At 42.8% G+C, this 15009-nt stretch overlaps 1 protein-coding gene across 1 annotated transcript in view; it reads left to right on the top strand.

Moving 5' to 3' along the window:
- The window catches only part of Gars1 (glycyl-tRNA synthetase 1), a 38357-nt gene extending 26868 nt beyond the window's left edge, over positions 1-11489 (top strand). Inside the window, exons 12-17 of the mRNA XM_027429682.2 lie at positions 213-358; positions 4350-4435; positions 6483-6592; positions 9118-9211; positions 9765-9955; positions 11215-11489. Of these exons, the coding sequence (XP_027285483.1) occupies positions 213-358; positions 4350-4435; positions 6483-6592; positions 9118-9211; positions 9765-9955; positions 11215-11340 (753 nt within the window). The 3' untranslated portion in view covers positions 11341-11489. The remainder of the gene's footprint in view (positions 1-212; positions 359-4349; positions 4436-6482; positions 6593-9117; positions 9212-9764; positions 9956-11214) is intronic.
- The last annotated feature ends 3520 nt before the right edge of the window (positions 11490-15009 follow it).

The following is a 15009-nucleotide window of genomic DNA, read 5'->3' as shown; positions in this document are numbered from 1 at the left end:
TCATCTCCCCAGCTCCTGCTTTCTTCAGGAAGGCTGGTCACAATGATTTGGGTTTACCTGACCTGGTTCATCTTGTGCTTGAAACAGGAATAAACAGGGTCTGGGATGCTGATGCTGACAGGATTGGTGGTGGTAGGTTGTGCTTGAGTGCTAACACCATGTCCCAGAATCCTACAGCAGCGCTATGTTGCAGTTCCTTGACCATTTCATACAAAATAGTTAATGTTGTACAGTTTGAGCCCAATAAGGGAGCAGTGGGCAAAGCGTACAAGAAGGATGCAAAGCTGGTGATGGAGTACCTCAGCTCCTGTGACGAATGCTACATCACAGAGATGGAACAGCTGCTGAACGAGAAAGGGTAAGGGGCTGCCTCTCGCTGGGGTCCACTGCGGCCTCAGAGGGGGACAAGATGAGTATTTATACAAGGGTTTTTTGTTTATATGTTTGTCTTTTGAGACAGGGTTTTTCTTTATTGCTTTGGAGCCTGTCCTGGAACTCACTCTGTAGACCAGGCTGGCCTCGAACTCATAGAGATCCGACTGCCTCTGCCTCCCAAGTGCTGGAATTAAAGGCGTGAGTCACCAATGCCCGGTTTATAGAAGGGTTTTAAGGTGAGTGCTAAATGTGTTGTACTTGTGTTTAAATAACTCTATTTGCTAGAATTTTGACATTATATCTTAGAAATATATTTTAAGCAAAATATAAAGATTTTTTTTTGTGTGTATCCTATTTTTCCTTTTTTAAAATGTTTATGAACAGTGTGCTGGCTTTAATCCCCAGCATCTCAGAAGAACAAGCAGGTGTAAGTTCTTTCCTAGGAATTTTTTGGCAGAGACAGCTGAATTAGAGTAGAAGCTAATCTAACTGTTATTTGGAGGTGTGGAGTACTATGTAATCAATAAAAATATAAAGGGAACAGAGGAGAGTCTTTAAAGGAATACAACAAAATCCAGCACCAAATGGTATAGAACCTACAGGAATAAAAGGTAGTCTATAAAAGGAATATCATATGACTCCTGATGAGGGAAATTAACAGACCTAGAAATAACAAACATGACTAGTAAATACATAAAGTAAGGATGTTAACTACATATGTGTTCATGTTTTTATGAATATAATGGAAGGACTGGAGAGATAGCTCAGCAGTAAATAGTGCTTTCCACTCCAGGACCCTCCTCTGACCTCTGTGGGCACCGGTCCACATATGGCATATACTCACATACATATGTATTTAATACATATTTAATAAAGAATATAAAGGAGAACGTGAGAAGTGGAAGTGTAAACACAAGTGCCAGTTGTCACCTTGAGCTGCTGCTTTGATGCATGGGGCAACAGTGAATTAAACAGTGCGGAGGAGAGATCATTTAATTTAAGGTCACAGCCTCAAGAACTATCCACAGAGCATCAAAAGCTGGAGGCTGGGAGATGCTGTGGACCAGTGCTAGACAGATAAACACTCATGATAGTCACAGTGTGTGGAGCAAGTATCTGATGATACCGTAGCAAGAAACATTTTCAGATTGAAGAGCTTAGTCCAGGCAGGTTGCAGACAGAAAATCGCATGATGGCACATAAAACTCAAATTGCTGAAAACTGGGAATAATGAGAAAAATCTTTAAAGCAGCCAGTAGGGGAGAAAAAGTGTCATTATATAACAGCCAAAAAAGTTAAGAATAATTCAGAATTCTTGTCAAAATTGTAGAAGCCAGAACACTGTGGGTTAGCTAAGGGTCTTTAGGTATCTAGAGCCAAAAGTACAAATGTGCTAGACAGGGCAGTACTGTCAGACAGAGCAAAAGCTCCATGAAGTATTGGGTGCAGATCTCTCAAAACTATGCAAGAGCTTTAAAAATAAAAACTACATGGTGAGTATAAATCATAGTGTCAGTCCTTTAGAAAGACACTGAGCACTGGGGACATGGCTCAGTGGGAAAGTGCTTACCGTGCAGGAATGAGGACGTGAGTTTCTATCCTCAACCCCACGTAAAAGTTTCACTTTGTGCCGTGTATCCGTAACCCCAGTACTGTGCGGCAGATTTCAGGGGCTCAAGGAAGACATTCCACTGACCTTCACATATGCCCACATGGACAGTCGTGCATGTACAGAAAGAGAACAAACTATTTAAAGCATATGTTACGGAATTTATATATGGACTTAAAATGTATGCCAAAGAAAGAGTAAATGATTGGGAATAATACACTATTACAAAAATAAGTGGAGTGAAAAAAACTAATGGAATGCCGGCAGTAAATTCCAGAGCTATTGCCTACAAAGAAAGCATACAAACCAGACACAAATGTAAAGATACAATACTGTTTAAAAAACCAGCCCAAAACAAAACAAACCCACTAAGACCTCTAGAAAATTGGTAAAGTGGGCTGGAGAGATGGCTCAGAGGTTAAGAACACTGGCTGCTCTTCCAGAGGTCCTGAGTTTAATTCCCAGCAACCACATTTTGGCTCACAACCATCTGTAATGAGATCTGGTGCCCTCTTCTGGCCTGCAGGCATACATGTAGGCAGAACACTGTATACATGATAAATAAATAAATCCTTAAAGAAAAAGAATTAAAAAAAAAGAAAATTGGTAAAGAGGGCAAAGAACATTTGGAACAGATAAAAATACCTTGTAAGATGGCAGACTTGTACTCTCAGTGAAATAAAATAATCTAATTGACAGTCTGCTCCAAAAGTTCCAGACTTCGTTAAATGTGGTTTACACCATTTTTCATCCAGTGGCAATATAGAAATAGATTTAAAAGTAAAAAGATCAAGTTTTTTATATAAATATTAGCCAAGAGTTGGAGTGGCTATGTCAGTATCAAAGTAAACTCTAGAACAATGGAAATTAAAAGGCCAGAGAAGGACACCTCATAATGATGACGGTGGTTACCCAAGAGGTTATGTCATTTCTAAATATGCACACAACTGAAAACTAGAACTTAAAATATACAAACCACAAAACTGACGAGGAGCCAGCCGACCTTGAGCTAACGTAGCTTTCCCCTGTCAGTAACTGGTAGACTGAGCAGCAGAGGACACAACAGGAGGCAGGAAGCACGTTGCTGCTATAACCGGTCTTTCCATTTGGATGCTCGTCGTTCCTCCAACCCCTCTCCCTTTTCTCGTCACTCCAACAAAAAATGATTTTTGCATTGTCGGGGGGGGGGGTGGGCTTAAACAAAAATAGTCAAATGAAACAAAGTGAGAACACAGTATACCAGAGGCAACATAGGGCCAGCAAACTGGAAATATTTCCTGACTGCTTGAAGGGTTGCCCTCCAGGCATATCACAGACTGTAGTCACATAGCAGCCTAGGAAAGACACTGCTATGCTTTCCTAGGGAAGCAGATTAATGGTCATTTCAAGTGAGGGCACAGAGGAGAGGGACTTGGGAACTTTGAGGCCGTGATGGATTGTATGTTTACCATTTGTTAACAACAGTCATGAACTCTGCAAGACCATTTGTTGGATTTAATCTCAAGCAGTAGCCATCTTGTTAATTCTAACTGTTCCATAGGTGTTTCCTACTCTGCATTTAGACTATTCATACAATACATGACACTGTATGCACACACAAACTTCAAACCAATAGTTATCACAGGAGATCAGTGGAAACCATCCAAATGAGGCAGAAGATTATGACAGGAAGAACCCTGCAAAGTGTAATGGTAACAGGTACCCCCATACAGCTTCAAGACAACCACATGAGGGCTCTCTTTCCAAATTCTGGACTGCCATCAGGCCAGTGAAATGCAAACTGGCCTTTATAGTGAGAAAATAGCTGGAATGTAGGGCCCTGTTAACCTGTAACTGATCTCAGGACATGAACATATGGTAACCATGGGCAATGTTTTATACTCACATAGCAAACAGTTAGGAAACTTGTTTAAAGTTGATCTTTAGTTACTTTACTTTTGTGTGATAATGAGCTGGTTTGTGTCTATATTTGCTGAATAGTGTAAAGAAGAGTGGTCATTTTCCCTGCAGAACTATTTTGGACAAATTTGACTACCCTAAAACAGTTTTTGTTTCGTTTTGTTTGTTTTTTAAGTTGTTATATTTAATCTTGACTTCAGGATTAGAGGAATTTGCCATTAAATCACTTGTGGAATTTTACAAAGTGAGCCACACTTTGGACATTTTCTTCAGGAGATGGTTCGGTGCCATTGTTTGGGTAATACTTAATTTGGTGGTCCTTATGAAATGACTTTAATTTGACTTGAGTTGTCATCTGGAAAAAAGATCAAATTGTGTTAGCACTTCAAATGAGGAATGGTTCAACATGGAGAAGGGTACTTGTTCTAACTGCTGGGTAGTGAGTTTTGTCCTTTTTTCTCTGTAGGGAATTCACTATTGAAACCGAAGGGAAGACATTTCAGTTAACGAAAGACATGGTCAGTGTGAAGAGATTCCAGAAAACACTACACGGTAATTTATGAGAATAGTAAAGAAGCAAGAAAACAACAGTTGTTACTCCTGGATTAAAAAAAGAAAGGAAAAAAAGTTTAATCGTTTTTACATAAGTTTCTAAGAAAAAAGCCACTTAATGGATATGGATATGGGTGTTTTTCTCTCTAAAGAGCCTTGTGCTCTGTACTGAACAATGAAAGTGCCTGTGTTTCCTATGGCCCCAGGTGCACAGGGTGAGGTCTGCCTGAAAACTACTACTGTTAGGAGTCTTTTGTTTCTTGAGTAAAAGGTCCCTCTTTCCCCTAATCAACATTGCTGAGGTTTTTGTTTGGGTAAAAACAGCTTAAGTAGTTCTTTTGCTTTTAATGTTTTTTATAAAGCTAAGCATGATGATTGTTTTTCTTGTTGGGTAGATTCTGTGAATAAGGCAGTATACATTTTGGAGGACATGTGAAGTTCACTTGGATCTGAAGTGAAGCTCCTAGAAACTTATAGATATTTGAAACACTATGGCCAGTGGACAGGTGAGACTTGGCCTCAGAGCTAGCACAGAAGTGGATAGTATGGCCTTTGTGTTCTGACTGCTTCAGAGCCTATACCTTGCCATTGCTCAGCTGCTACAAAGGATGGACAGAAAAAGCGCCTTGATTATATATTCCTAAAATGCACCCCTACACCTCACCCCCACCACTCAAGGTACTAAGGATCAAACCCGGGACCTTGTTCATGCTAGGTAGGCAAGTGCTATGCTAAGCCACATTTTACTCTTTTTTTATTATTTTTATTTTTTTGTAGTGGTGTGTGAATCTATTAGTACAATTTATTGTACTGGTGGTGCTGACAGTCTCTGGCAAGAGGGCACTCAGCCAGCATGATGTATCTTTTGATAGGATGAGTGAAGGAGAAAGCATACTTTATATGAAGGGCAAGCACTTCCACTGCAAGGAATTGACAACAGTGACTCCTTTAGCACAGACAAAAAAACAGCCTCTCTTTAGACCAGTGAGTTGTTGGTCCTGGTTATCTCATTACCCACAGAACACGAACTCCCCATTAGATGATTAGATGATTTTTCTTCTCCCTGAGCATGGCCTTTAGGAAGAGAATGTGTTTGATGGGATGCCGGGCCCTAAGCAGATTGTGCTGTCAGTGAGCCTTGAATACAGTGGTACTAACTTGGCTCTGAAAGTGTTCTCACCTGGTAACAAGCCAGAAAGTCAGATACAAATCGTAGTTGTTGCTCTTAGGAATTGTTCTTTGTTAATTTTGTTAGGTATGGGGTTTGGTAGGTGTTTTTTTCATTCTTTGTGTTTCTTCCAGTATTAAGGATGGAGTGAACAAAGGACCTCTCACTTGCTAGGCAAGCGTCTGCCACTGTGCTGTGTCTTCAGCCCTTTTTCTCACCTCTTGTATTAAAAGGGGCTGACCTTAAAGTTGCTGTGGCCTAGGCAGTTTTTGAACTAGTAATCCTCCTGTCTCAGCCTCCTGATTATAATCTTGCATCACCAGTTCTGGCTTAAGGGATTTGATTTTTTTTTTTTTTTTAATTTTGTTTTTATGTGTTTGTGTGTTTTGCCTGCATGTGTCTGGGTACCACATGTAGTCCTGGAAACCAGAAGAGGGTTTCAGATTCCCTGGAACTGGTGTTGCAGACAGTTGTGAGCCACCTCTCCAGTCCCCAGTAGTTGATTTCACAAAGTCTTAGTGCAAGCTCCAGACCCCTTAGCTTCCTAGAACGACAAAGCAGTGGTAGAATAGAGCCTGCACCTGCTGCTGCTCATAGCTCATCAGTTAGGACTGCTCCTGGAACTCAAGCTTCATTTTTATATGTGAATAATGTCTTAAATTGGGTTAAACATGTTTTGACTCTAAGTGTTCTCTTCACAGGGATCGTGTTTCTTATCAGTACATAGTTCTTATGAGTGCATTCTTCATCCTGCTATACAGAGATCAAAGTCCATCTAGGGTAGAGGTAGCTTTAGTGCCAAGGATCATTTCAGAGCTCTGATGTATATCATGTGGTTCTTTAGAGACTACCGTTACTGAATTATCATCTCTTTTGCAGTGGAAGAAGTTGTTCCGAGTGTAATTGAGCCCTCCTTTGGCCTGGGCAGGATCATGTATACCATATTGGAGCACACATTCCATGTCCGAGAGGGAGATGAGCAGAGAACGGTGAGCTGCCCTGGAATGAGCTCTTAGCTGTTGTTTGCTCATGATGTAAGCTCTTATTTGAGCTTCAGCACATGCGGTTACTCTGGAAGCCACTGTTATAACTGCCTGGTCTCCGCACTGAGAGAGCTTATTTGGGGAACTGTCATGTCAGTTCCTGACATGGTCCTTTCTGGTTTGGCCCTTTGTTTTTAGAAAATTCAGAAGGATGGGGATCTGACCAGACTACAACATTGTTTATGTGCTCTTAATAACCAGCCAAGCTGCTTGTAAGATAAGAACCCCTAGGTTCTAGTCTAGCAAGCTGATAGTTTGGGGCTGAGCCCCAGGCATCTCTCTCTCTCTCTCTCTCTCTCTCTCTCTCTCTCTCTCTCTCTCTCTCTCTCATCTCTGTCTTTTTCTCTCTCTCTCTCCTTGTTCACCTGACAGATCTTAGAGTGAGTTGGAGTTTATAAAAAGCCTTATCAGTCCCTCAAGTTTTCTCTTCATTTGATGATCCTGTGTCTTGGCTCCATGCCTCCCACTCTGTCTCCTCAACCTTGTGAGCCTTTTCCTTTGCCATCCCACTCTGTCTAGGAAGGTATATTCCTACAGCTTCTAGCACATTTCCAGGAGAATAATCAAAAACTACTAAAAAAAGAGAAGTTCTGTCTGTATCTTACAAATTAACGAAACCGTTCATTTACCTGCAGTTCAAAGCTGAGCATTTATGTAACATTGGATGTCAGCCCTTGGTTCTTTGCAAAAGGCCTTTGAGCACTGAGCCTTGAAGGATAAACTGGTGAATTCTTGTTGCCTTCTAGAAAGTCTGACACACTATTGTACTATGTACCTAAATTGCCCTTTTGGCCAGGTGGTGGTGGTGAGCACCTTTAATCCTAGCACTTGGAAGGCAGAGGCAGGCAGATCTCTGTGAGTTTGAGGCTAGCCTGGTCTACAAGAGCTAGTTCCAGGACAGCCTCTAAACCCACAGAGAAACACTGTCTCGAAAAACCAAAAAAAAGAGTGAGTTCCAGAACAGTCTGAGTTGTTACACAGTGAGACCCTGTCTTGAAAAACAAATGACAACAACCCCCCCCCCAAAAAAAAAAAAACAGCAACCAAAAAACCCATAATTGCTCTTTTTATCTCTACTAAATGTGTCTTCATTTCCGACATGAGGGAGCAGCTGCCCTTCATTTGGCAGGTAGGAAGAACACCCATGTAGTCACAGCCCATTTCAGGGAGTGATAGTATACATAACAGAAGTGTTCTTTCAGATGGCAATTTTGCTTCATGTTTTTCCTGCTTATTTTTCTAATAGAAAGGTTTTTAGTTTTTAAAAAAATCTTTTGGCTGTTTCTTTGAATTGAACAATATTGATATAACTAGAGCTTTAATAGACATTCCATAAAGGCTAAACAAGAATAAATTAGTCACACCGTTATGAATTGCATAGCGTCCCTTCATGAAGAGAAATTTGATTAGGCTGTGGGAAGCCAAAGATGTTTCTGAATTATTAGCACCCACTTACTTAATCCATTTGTGTTCAAATTTGGTGTAAAAACCTTTCTGGTGAAAAAAAAAAAAAAAAAAAAAAAGACTTTCTGTAAAGGCAAGCTCCTTCTCACGTGACGTAGACTCATTACGAGATGCAGGAGGGAGTTGCACTCTGAGTATTCCATGATGTCGACTTCAGTGTTGCTGGAGTACATGGTTCCCTTAGCGGGTATTTGCCATTGCCTGCCCTCAAGGGGCATTGAAGCTTTGAGTAGGAGCTGCCTCTCCCTGTCATTCGGTGGTGTAATGGGACAGATCCACTCTCAAGCTGCATGTTCTTGCCTTCAGACGAACCTCCTGCACAAGTACTGTCTAAGAACTGCCTTCAACTCTCATTTTCAACCCAAATGGCCAGCTGGTTGCCTGCTGCAGAGCATCTGCTGTCTTTGGTTCTGAGTACTCATTCATGCATCGTATAGGAAGCTTGAACTATTCCCTAGAGGCTGATAGAACATCCTTTAGGTTTTTTTTTTTTAACAGTATCTCTTGATTAATTGAAATTTTCAGTTGTACTAGGTCTCAAAGGCCTGTGGATTCTTCTTTAAAGAACTGGTGGGTTGGGGTTTTGGCACTGCCATGTGATATTTAATACTCTGGGAGGTTTTCAGGTAGTCCTCAGGAAGGTGAGACTTTCTTTTATGGAGATCTCCAAATCGACCACCGTGCGTATATATATATATACAGCAGCGTTCAGAATGCTTTCACATCAGTGAGTTTTCATGTCTGTGGGCTCAGCGGAATGGGCAGTAGAAATCCACTTAGAAGCAGAAACAGTTCAGAGAATTCATCAACCTGGGCCCAACTCAGAGAGGGAAACTCATCCTGGTTCTCCTGTTGTCCCTTTTGTCACACTAATTATCATACCTAGTGTCCCGGTATTTTGATAGTGAAGTGGTCTAAGTTACTGACTAAGTATAACTACTTGTGCTTTGGGAGGTTAATGATTATTTATAAACTAACATTTTAATTTCTTTTTTTAAACCATCTAGTTCTTCAGTTTCCCAGCTGTGGTTGCTCCATTCAAATGTTCTGTCCTTCCACTGAGCCAAAACCAAGAGTTCATGCCATTTGTCAAGGAATTATGTAAGCAAATCCACAGGGGCACAGTCATCAGACTCAGTTTTACAGAATGTACTATCTGTTTCAGTAAGAGTAGATTGACTATGAATAAATGGGATTTCGACCTCTGCTCTCATACTTGCGCAGCTATCTTAGCATTGGGTGAGTTAGGAGCCAGGAGCCAGACATAAGGATTCCTCACTGCTCTTATTGACCTTAGCGGAATGGGGTACCTACTGAATCTGTAGCCACTGAGTCTGCAGCACTGGAAGGGATCCCAGGAATGCTAGCCCTGTTCTGAATTGGGAAAAGGGAAGCCTGCATGAGAGCTTAGGGCTGTGCAGACAGGTGGCTGCTCTTAAGCTAGCACCCACCTGGTCCTCCTTCCCATGTAGCTCTCAGGTGTAGATAGCAGTGACTGGGCTCCAGCAAGGGACTTAGTCAGTAGCCATGCAACTGAGGCTTGCTGCTCTCTCGTGTCAGGGCCCTTTATGTTTCCCAAGCATCTACGTCTATATGGAGATGACACTGAGAGTTTCTGCAGTGTTTCACTCTTATCTCACTTTGTTTTGGATAGCTGAAGCTCTGACCAGGAATGGCGTGTCTCATAAAGTAGATGATTCCTCTGGGTCCATTGGAAGGCGCTATGCAAGAACAGATGAGATTGGTGTGGCTTTTGGCATCACCATTGACTTTGATACAGTGAACAAGACCCCCCATACTGCAACGCTGAGGGACAGAGACTCCATGCGACAGATAAGGGCAGAGGTGACTGGCCTTTTCTATGACATGTTTTGTCTTAGACAACTGTGCAGCTTCCTACTGGCTTGAATTGACTTTGATGTATTTATATTACTGGTCCTTTCTTTCCTTTGTAATATTAATGGTGGGTTTGTATCAGACAAAGCCCAGATTCCCAAAACTGTCTGGTTTAATTATGAAAATACCCATTAGCACTGCTCTAATATTGTATAGACGTTTGGATTGCTCTGGGCTCCTTCTCCAGCAGTTTGTTTTTATGGTTGGTTGTTTATTGGGCAAGAGAAATGTCATCTCATGAGGCTGTTGCCATAGTTATATTGGCAAGCTTTGGGGACTTAGACATTTTTATCACTATATTTCTATAGAAACACAAGAATGTGTGTATAAACTGCGTTAGTCCATTGGAGCTGGATTATTTCTGTGGTTTTGTGTAGAGACAGGGGAATAGTGGGGTGGAACAAGCTCAGAAGGGTGGGCTGAGTGGCACAGAAAGGGGCTGAGGGGCACTGTAATTGATGATTGCCTGGCTAAGTTTTTAACTTTGAACAGATACTTATTTAGAGTACCTATTAATATTCATCTTGATACAGTTCTAATAAGGAAAATAGTAATTAAAAACTGCTTTTATCCAAAGGAATTCACGGTCCACTTTATACGTCGTGGATTTTTGACTTGTCTTTATACACCAGTCCTGGCTGCTCTGGACTGACAAACCTGGCTGTGGTTCTCAGAGTGTGAATCCCAGAGCAGCCTCGCTTGACACCAGCATCTCCTGGGAATCCTGCAAGATCTGCACCCCAAACCTGCCAATCCATTAGCTAGTAGGAGAGGGACGGGCCACAGAAGGGTTAACAGGCTGTACAGATGCTGCCTTTCCACCCCTGTATAAACCACTGTTGGCCACCAGCACTTGCAGAGGCTGGGCAGCAGCTGGCTCTCTGCTGCATGTCATAGACTTGGTTAACTACAAGAGTTCATTTACCAGGCCTGAGATAACTTAACACGAAGGTGCAGGATGGGATGAGAAGCTTTGTGGCAGTGCTGAACTGTTGGGGAGCTGGTAGGCTTAGTGACCTTGAGAACAAAGAACCTGGCCTAGGAGGGATGAGCATGGTTAAGAAAACAAACACAGTTTGCAAAGGGACGTGGTCATTATATTGACAGTGTTTGTGCTCTGCACTGTGTATAAGGGTTCCTGAATTCAGGGCAAGTACTCTTCACAAATGGAAGGTTGGCTAACGCTTGCACTTGTTTTCTCTTCTCAGGTCTCTGAATTGCCTGGTGTGGTCCGTGACCTGGCCAATGGCAGCATCACTTGGGCTGATGTGGAGTCCAGGTATCCCCTCTTTGAAGGGCAAGAGACTGGCAAAAAAGAGACAGTAGAGGAATGAGAAGCTGGCAACTTGTGACAACTTGTGCTAATGAATCATGTCCACTACACACAGAATCGTGATTGCTTCCAGGGACTGTATTTTTCCTCAGTGACTGCCTGATTTTACCCTCACAATTAAAGTTGAAGGAATTCTGAACAAATTTAGAATCCATTTGTTGTGTTTCTTTTTTTTTTTTTTAAGCAAAAATATTTCAGACATTTACTTGGTTAGATGTGCTTGTGTTTAACAGGGTACATCTTTAAAATTAAGTTTTATTGGGGTGTAATTTATATACTACAAATTATTTTAAGTGTACAATTTAATGTACTTAGAGAGTTAAACAGCCACAGTCTGACTTTAGAACATTTATATCTGAAGGAATTCTCATGCCCATTTGTTGTAACCCTCCATTGCCACCTCAGCTCCCAGCAGGCACTAATCTATGATCTTTAGATGAGCAAGTGATGTTCTGTGCCAAAGAGACAGCCGTCTCCAGGCAGGTTGGTGGCCTCTGGGAAAGGCCGAGTGGGTGGGGAGGTGGTGCTGGGGTAGGTTTCTGTCTACTCTACAGCTCCAATTCCTAGCTTCCTTGGGAGTCCTAGAAGTCACTCATTTCTCAGGCTGGAGGAGCCAGCTCGGTTGCCTGGCTCAGCAGTTCCTGGTATCTTGATCCGGGTTTTATAGTTTGGGATTTCTTTTTAAAAGGCTTTGCTGCTAGTACATTTTAGTTACCTAAGGAACAAATAAATTCAAGGAAGTGGACATTTGCAGAATTGAGGGCTGGTCTGGCTCCCCATCTCTTGTCCATACAGGTCTAGGTCTGTTGGCCTCCGGAGAGTCCCCAGTGTTACCTGACCACCCTTGCCATGGTGCTGACCACAGTGCTACAGGTGGCAGGGATCTGGATTAGTGGGGATTAGTTTTGTTTTCAGAGTTGGCACTGGAGCTTGTACTGTGTATTAGGAAGCACTGAGCTTTACCCCCAGCCCCAGCCCCAGCCCCAGCCCCAGCCCTCAGCGTTGAAGTTATGAACAGACCTTGTTGGGAAGAGATCTTATTCCAAGGCTGATTTGTCTTCTGTGAGCAATTGTTCGTACACTGGGGTGAACTATAGTTTAAATTCTCCAGGGGTCCCCCTTGCCTCATATTCTTTATACTGTAGCATCTTCCCTTCCTTCTTCCATGTACTTCTCATTTCATCAGATATCACCATAGCAAAACAGCCCAGACTGACTGATGAGCTCATTAATATGGGAAGTTATATTAACCGAATTGTAGGATTTGCCTGCCTTGCACCATGAAGGGATTCTAGCTCAAGCTCTCTTCTCTTGTTGGACTCTGAGTTAGTCTGCATGTAATCAGCAAGCCCGCCCTTCCTCCACTCTGCCTCTAGGTGTCGCTGTGCCATCCTCGCCATGGATTTCCCCAGTGAGGATAGTGGACTAGCTTGACTGTACTTAAGCATAAGAGTGCAAAGACCTGTGTTCTAAATGAACATGCCTTTTGCCCACTCGGTTCTGCTTATGCTCAGTGGAGGTTTAAAGCCCACATGTTTCTGGCTTGATGCCCTGTAAGTCTGTTTTAGATCTAAAGAAAAATGTTTAAAATCTGTATAGTAGGGTTCTTTACAGCTTAGATTGGACTTCAGGACACTTGACCAAGTGTGACATAGAGTTGTGGTTTAGAGCATGTACCTGGCTAGTGCAGGAGTTGTGACACCTTAACATTCTCTAAAAACAATAGAAGCAAAGCATTGAATGTAGAGGGGCATTCTAGAAATAGACCCCGCCAGCCAGTTAGGAAAACAGGTAGATCTTAATACTAATGTTACAGTTAGGAAAACAGGTAGATCTTAATACTAATGTTACGAGATGGTGTTCCCAGTTCCTGATGGTTTCACTGGCCAATGTGATCTCAGCTAGTGAGACTCCATAGAGTAGATGCCCGAGAGGATCAGATACTTAGGGAGAAAAGTCCCAGTTACCTTTGCTGTATTAGTAGCTGTTTGGGATTTTTGATCCAGGTATCCCTGGTCATGGGTGTAATGGGTGGGTCTAGGGTGCAGTGGTTTTGAAAGCATTGCTTACCACAAAGCTTGCACCCTCATTGTTGAAGATCTATGTTCCACGGAGGTGTTTGTGACATTTGGCCAACATGGACATGAAATTGAATTGAAGATTCTGTAAATGAATGAATAATTGTGCTCTGACTCAAAATTCACCTCCTGTTGCCTATCCAATAAGTCTTGGTTATCGGGCTTCCTCCTAGAAGTAATCGTGTTAAGACCATGTGGATGGCAGTAATGTCTTCTCTGGAAATTTGGATGCTGATTTCAGAGCTTCCCCAGTGTTTGCCTGAAATGAGCACCCTGCAGTCCCACCCTCCTGGCTTCAAACCCCTTCCCGGGGGTGGGGGGAGAGCGAACAGAACAGGACATGTTGAAGAATGTGTCTTTTTAAACTCTGTTACCTCTGGCTGTAGTTATCAACCCCAGCTGAGTGTTGGAACACCTCGAACTTGAAAAATACTCCTTTCTAAGCCCCACCTCTTCCCCACTAGGAAGTTTCTTCAGGGTGGGTTTGAGTGTCAGTGTTTGGGGACGTTCTTGCTTTGGGAAGGCAGGGCTCCTAACAAAGGCCTTCGAGACTAGACTTTATGAGGACCCTACATCTAGTGAGCTGAGAGGGTAGAATAAGCAGAGGGGCTTTAAACTCACTGAGAGCCTTGTGGAGCCTCACCCCTGTGGCGTTGGAATGGTGGAGTCAGCAGAGTGGTAGAAGGAGATCTGTGCCCAAAGCAGCCGCATCCGTCCCAGCCTCCAGCACAGCAGCCTCCCTTAAGTCTCATGCCTCCTTCTCAGGCCAGGAAGAGGAGCCCAGCTCTCAACACCAGACTCGGCCCTGAAGGGAGCCAGTATAGATCTTCCTCTGCATCTGTTAGGTCTTCAAACTCAATCACTGACAATTAGCTATAAAGCTGTTATGCTAACTAAAACAATTTAGGTTAATTAAAACAGTTTTTGGCTCATGGAAACTCTCTGCTCTGCATCCAAGTGCATTCATTAATTGATAGTGAGATGAAGTAGAATGAAATTGCAGTGGGGCTCGGCCAGGCCTTCACCGACAAGCATAAGGAATGAAGGAATTTGAACCTAAACTTAGCATCTGGGGGCTGCCTCCCTGAGACAAGTTTGCTAGTTCATGTGTTCCAGCGACCCGTCCTCAGTAATGACTCGTGTCAAGAAGACCACTGGCCCTCCTGTACCCAGATACAGAACTGGTCCTCTTCTCACCGCTTCCTCTGCTGCCTGTCACCCCTGTCTTCCTCCACCATGCATGTGCGTGCAGTGGTGTTTTTCTCAAGACTTATCTGAAGTGCTTGCCGCTTATGGTCTGTGTCACACCCAGTAGCTACAGTGGTCGCATCCTGCCCTTAAGCTCAATGGCTTCTCATGTTCCTCTGGGAGGGACACTGTGCTTTACCCCACTCTCCCACTGGCCCTTTCCTGCTGCCAGTCCACACCCTTTTTCTGTCATCACCACTGCTGGGGATTTACACTTGAACTCACCCAAAGGGCAAAAGCAATCAAAAGGAGAAGCAATGCACAGTACGTTAGATGTTAAATTTGGCTTCCTTTGAACTGACTACTCCTTGCACCTCAACCTTGGTTAGAATTCAATTTTCCAC

Source organism: Cricetulus griseus, chromosome 8 (assembly GCF_003668045.3).
Source record: "Cricetulus griseus strain 17A/GY chromosome 8, alternate assembly CriGri-PICRH-1.0, whole genome shotgun sequence".
NCBI lineage: Eukaryota > Metazoa > Chordata > Mammalia > Rodentia > Cricetidae > Cricetulus > Cricetulus griseus.
Note: the sequence above shows the minus strand (reverse complement) of the source record. Positions and strands in the feature narration are given on the sequence as shown.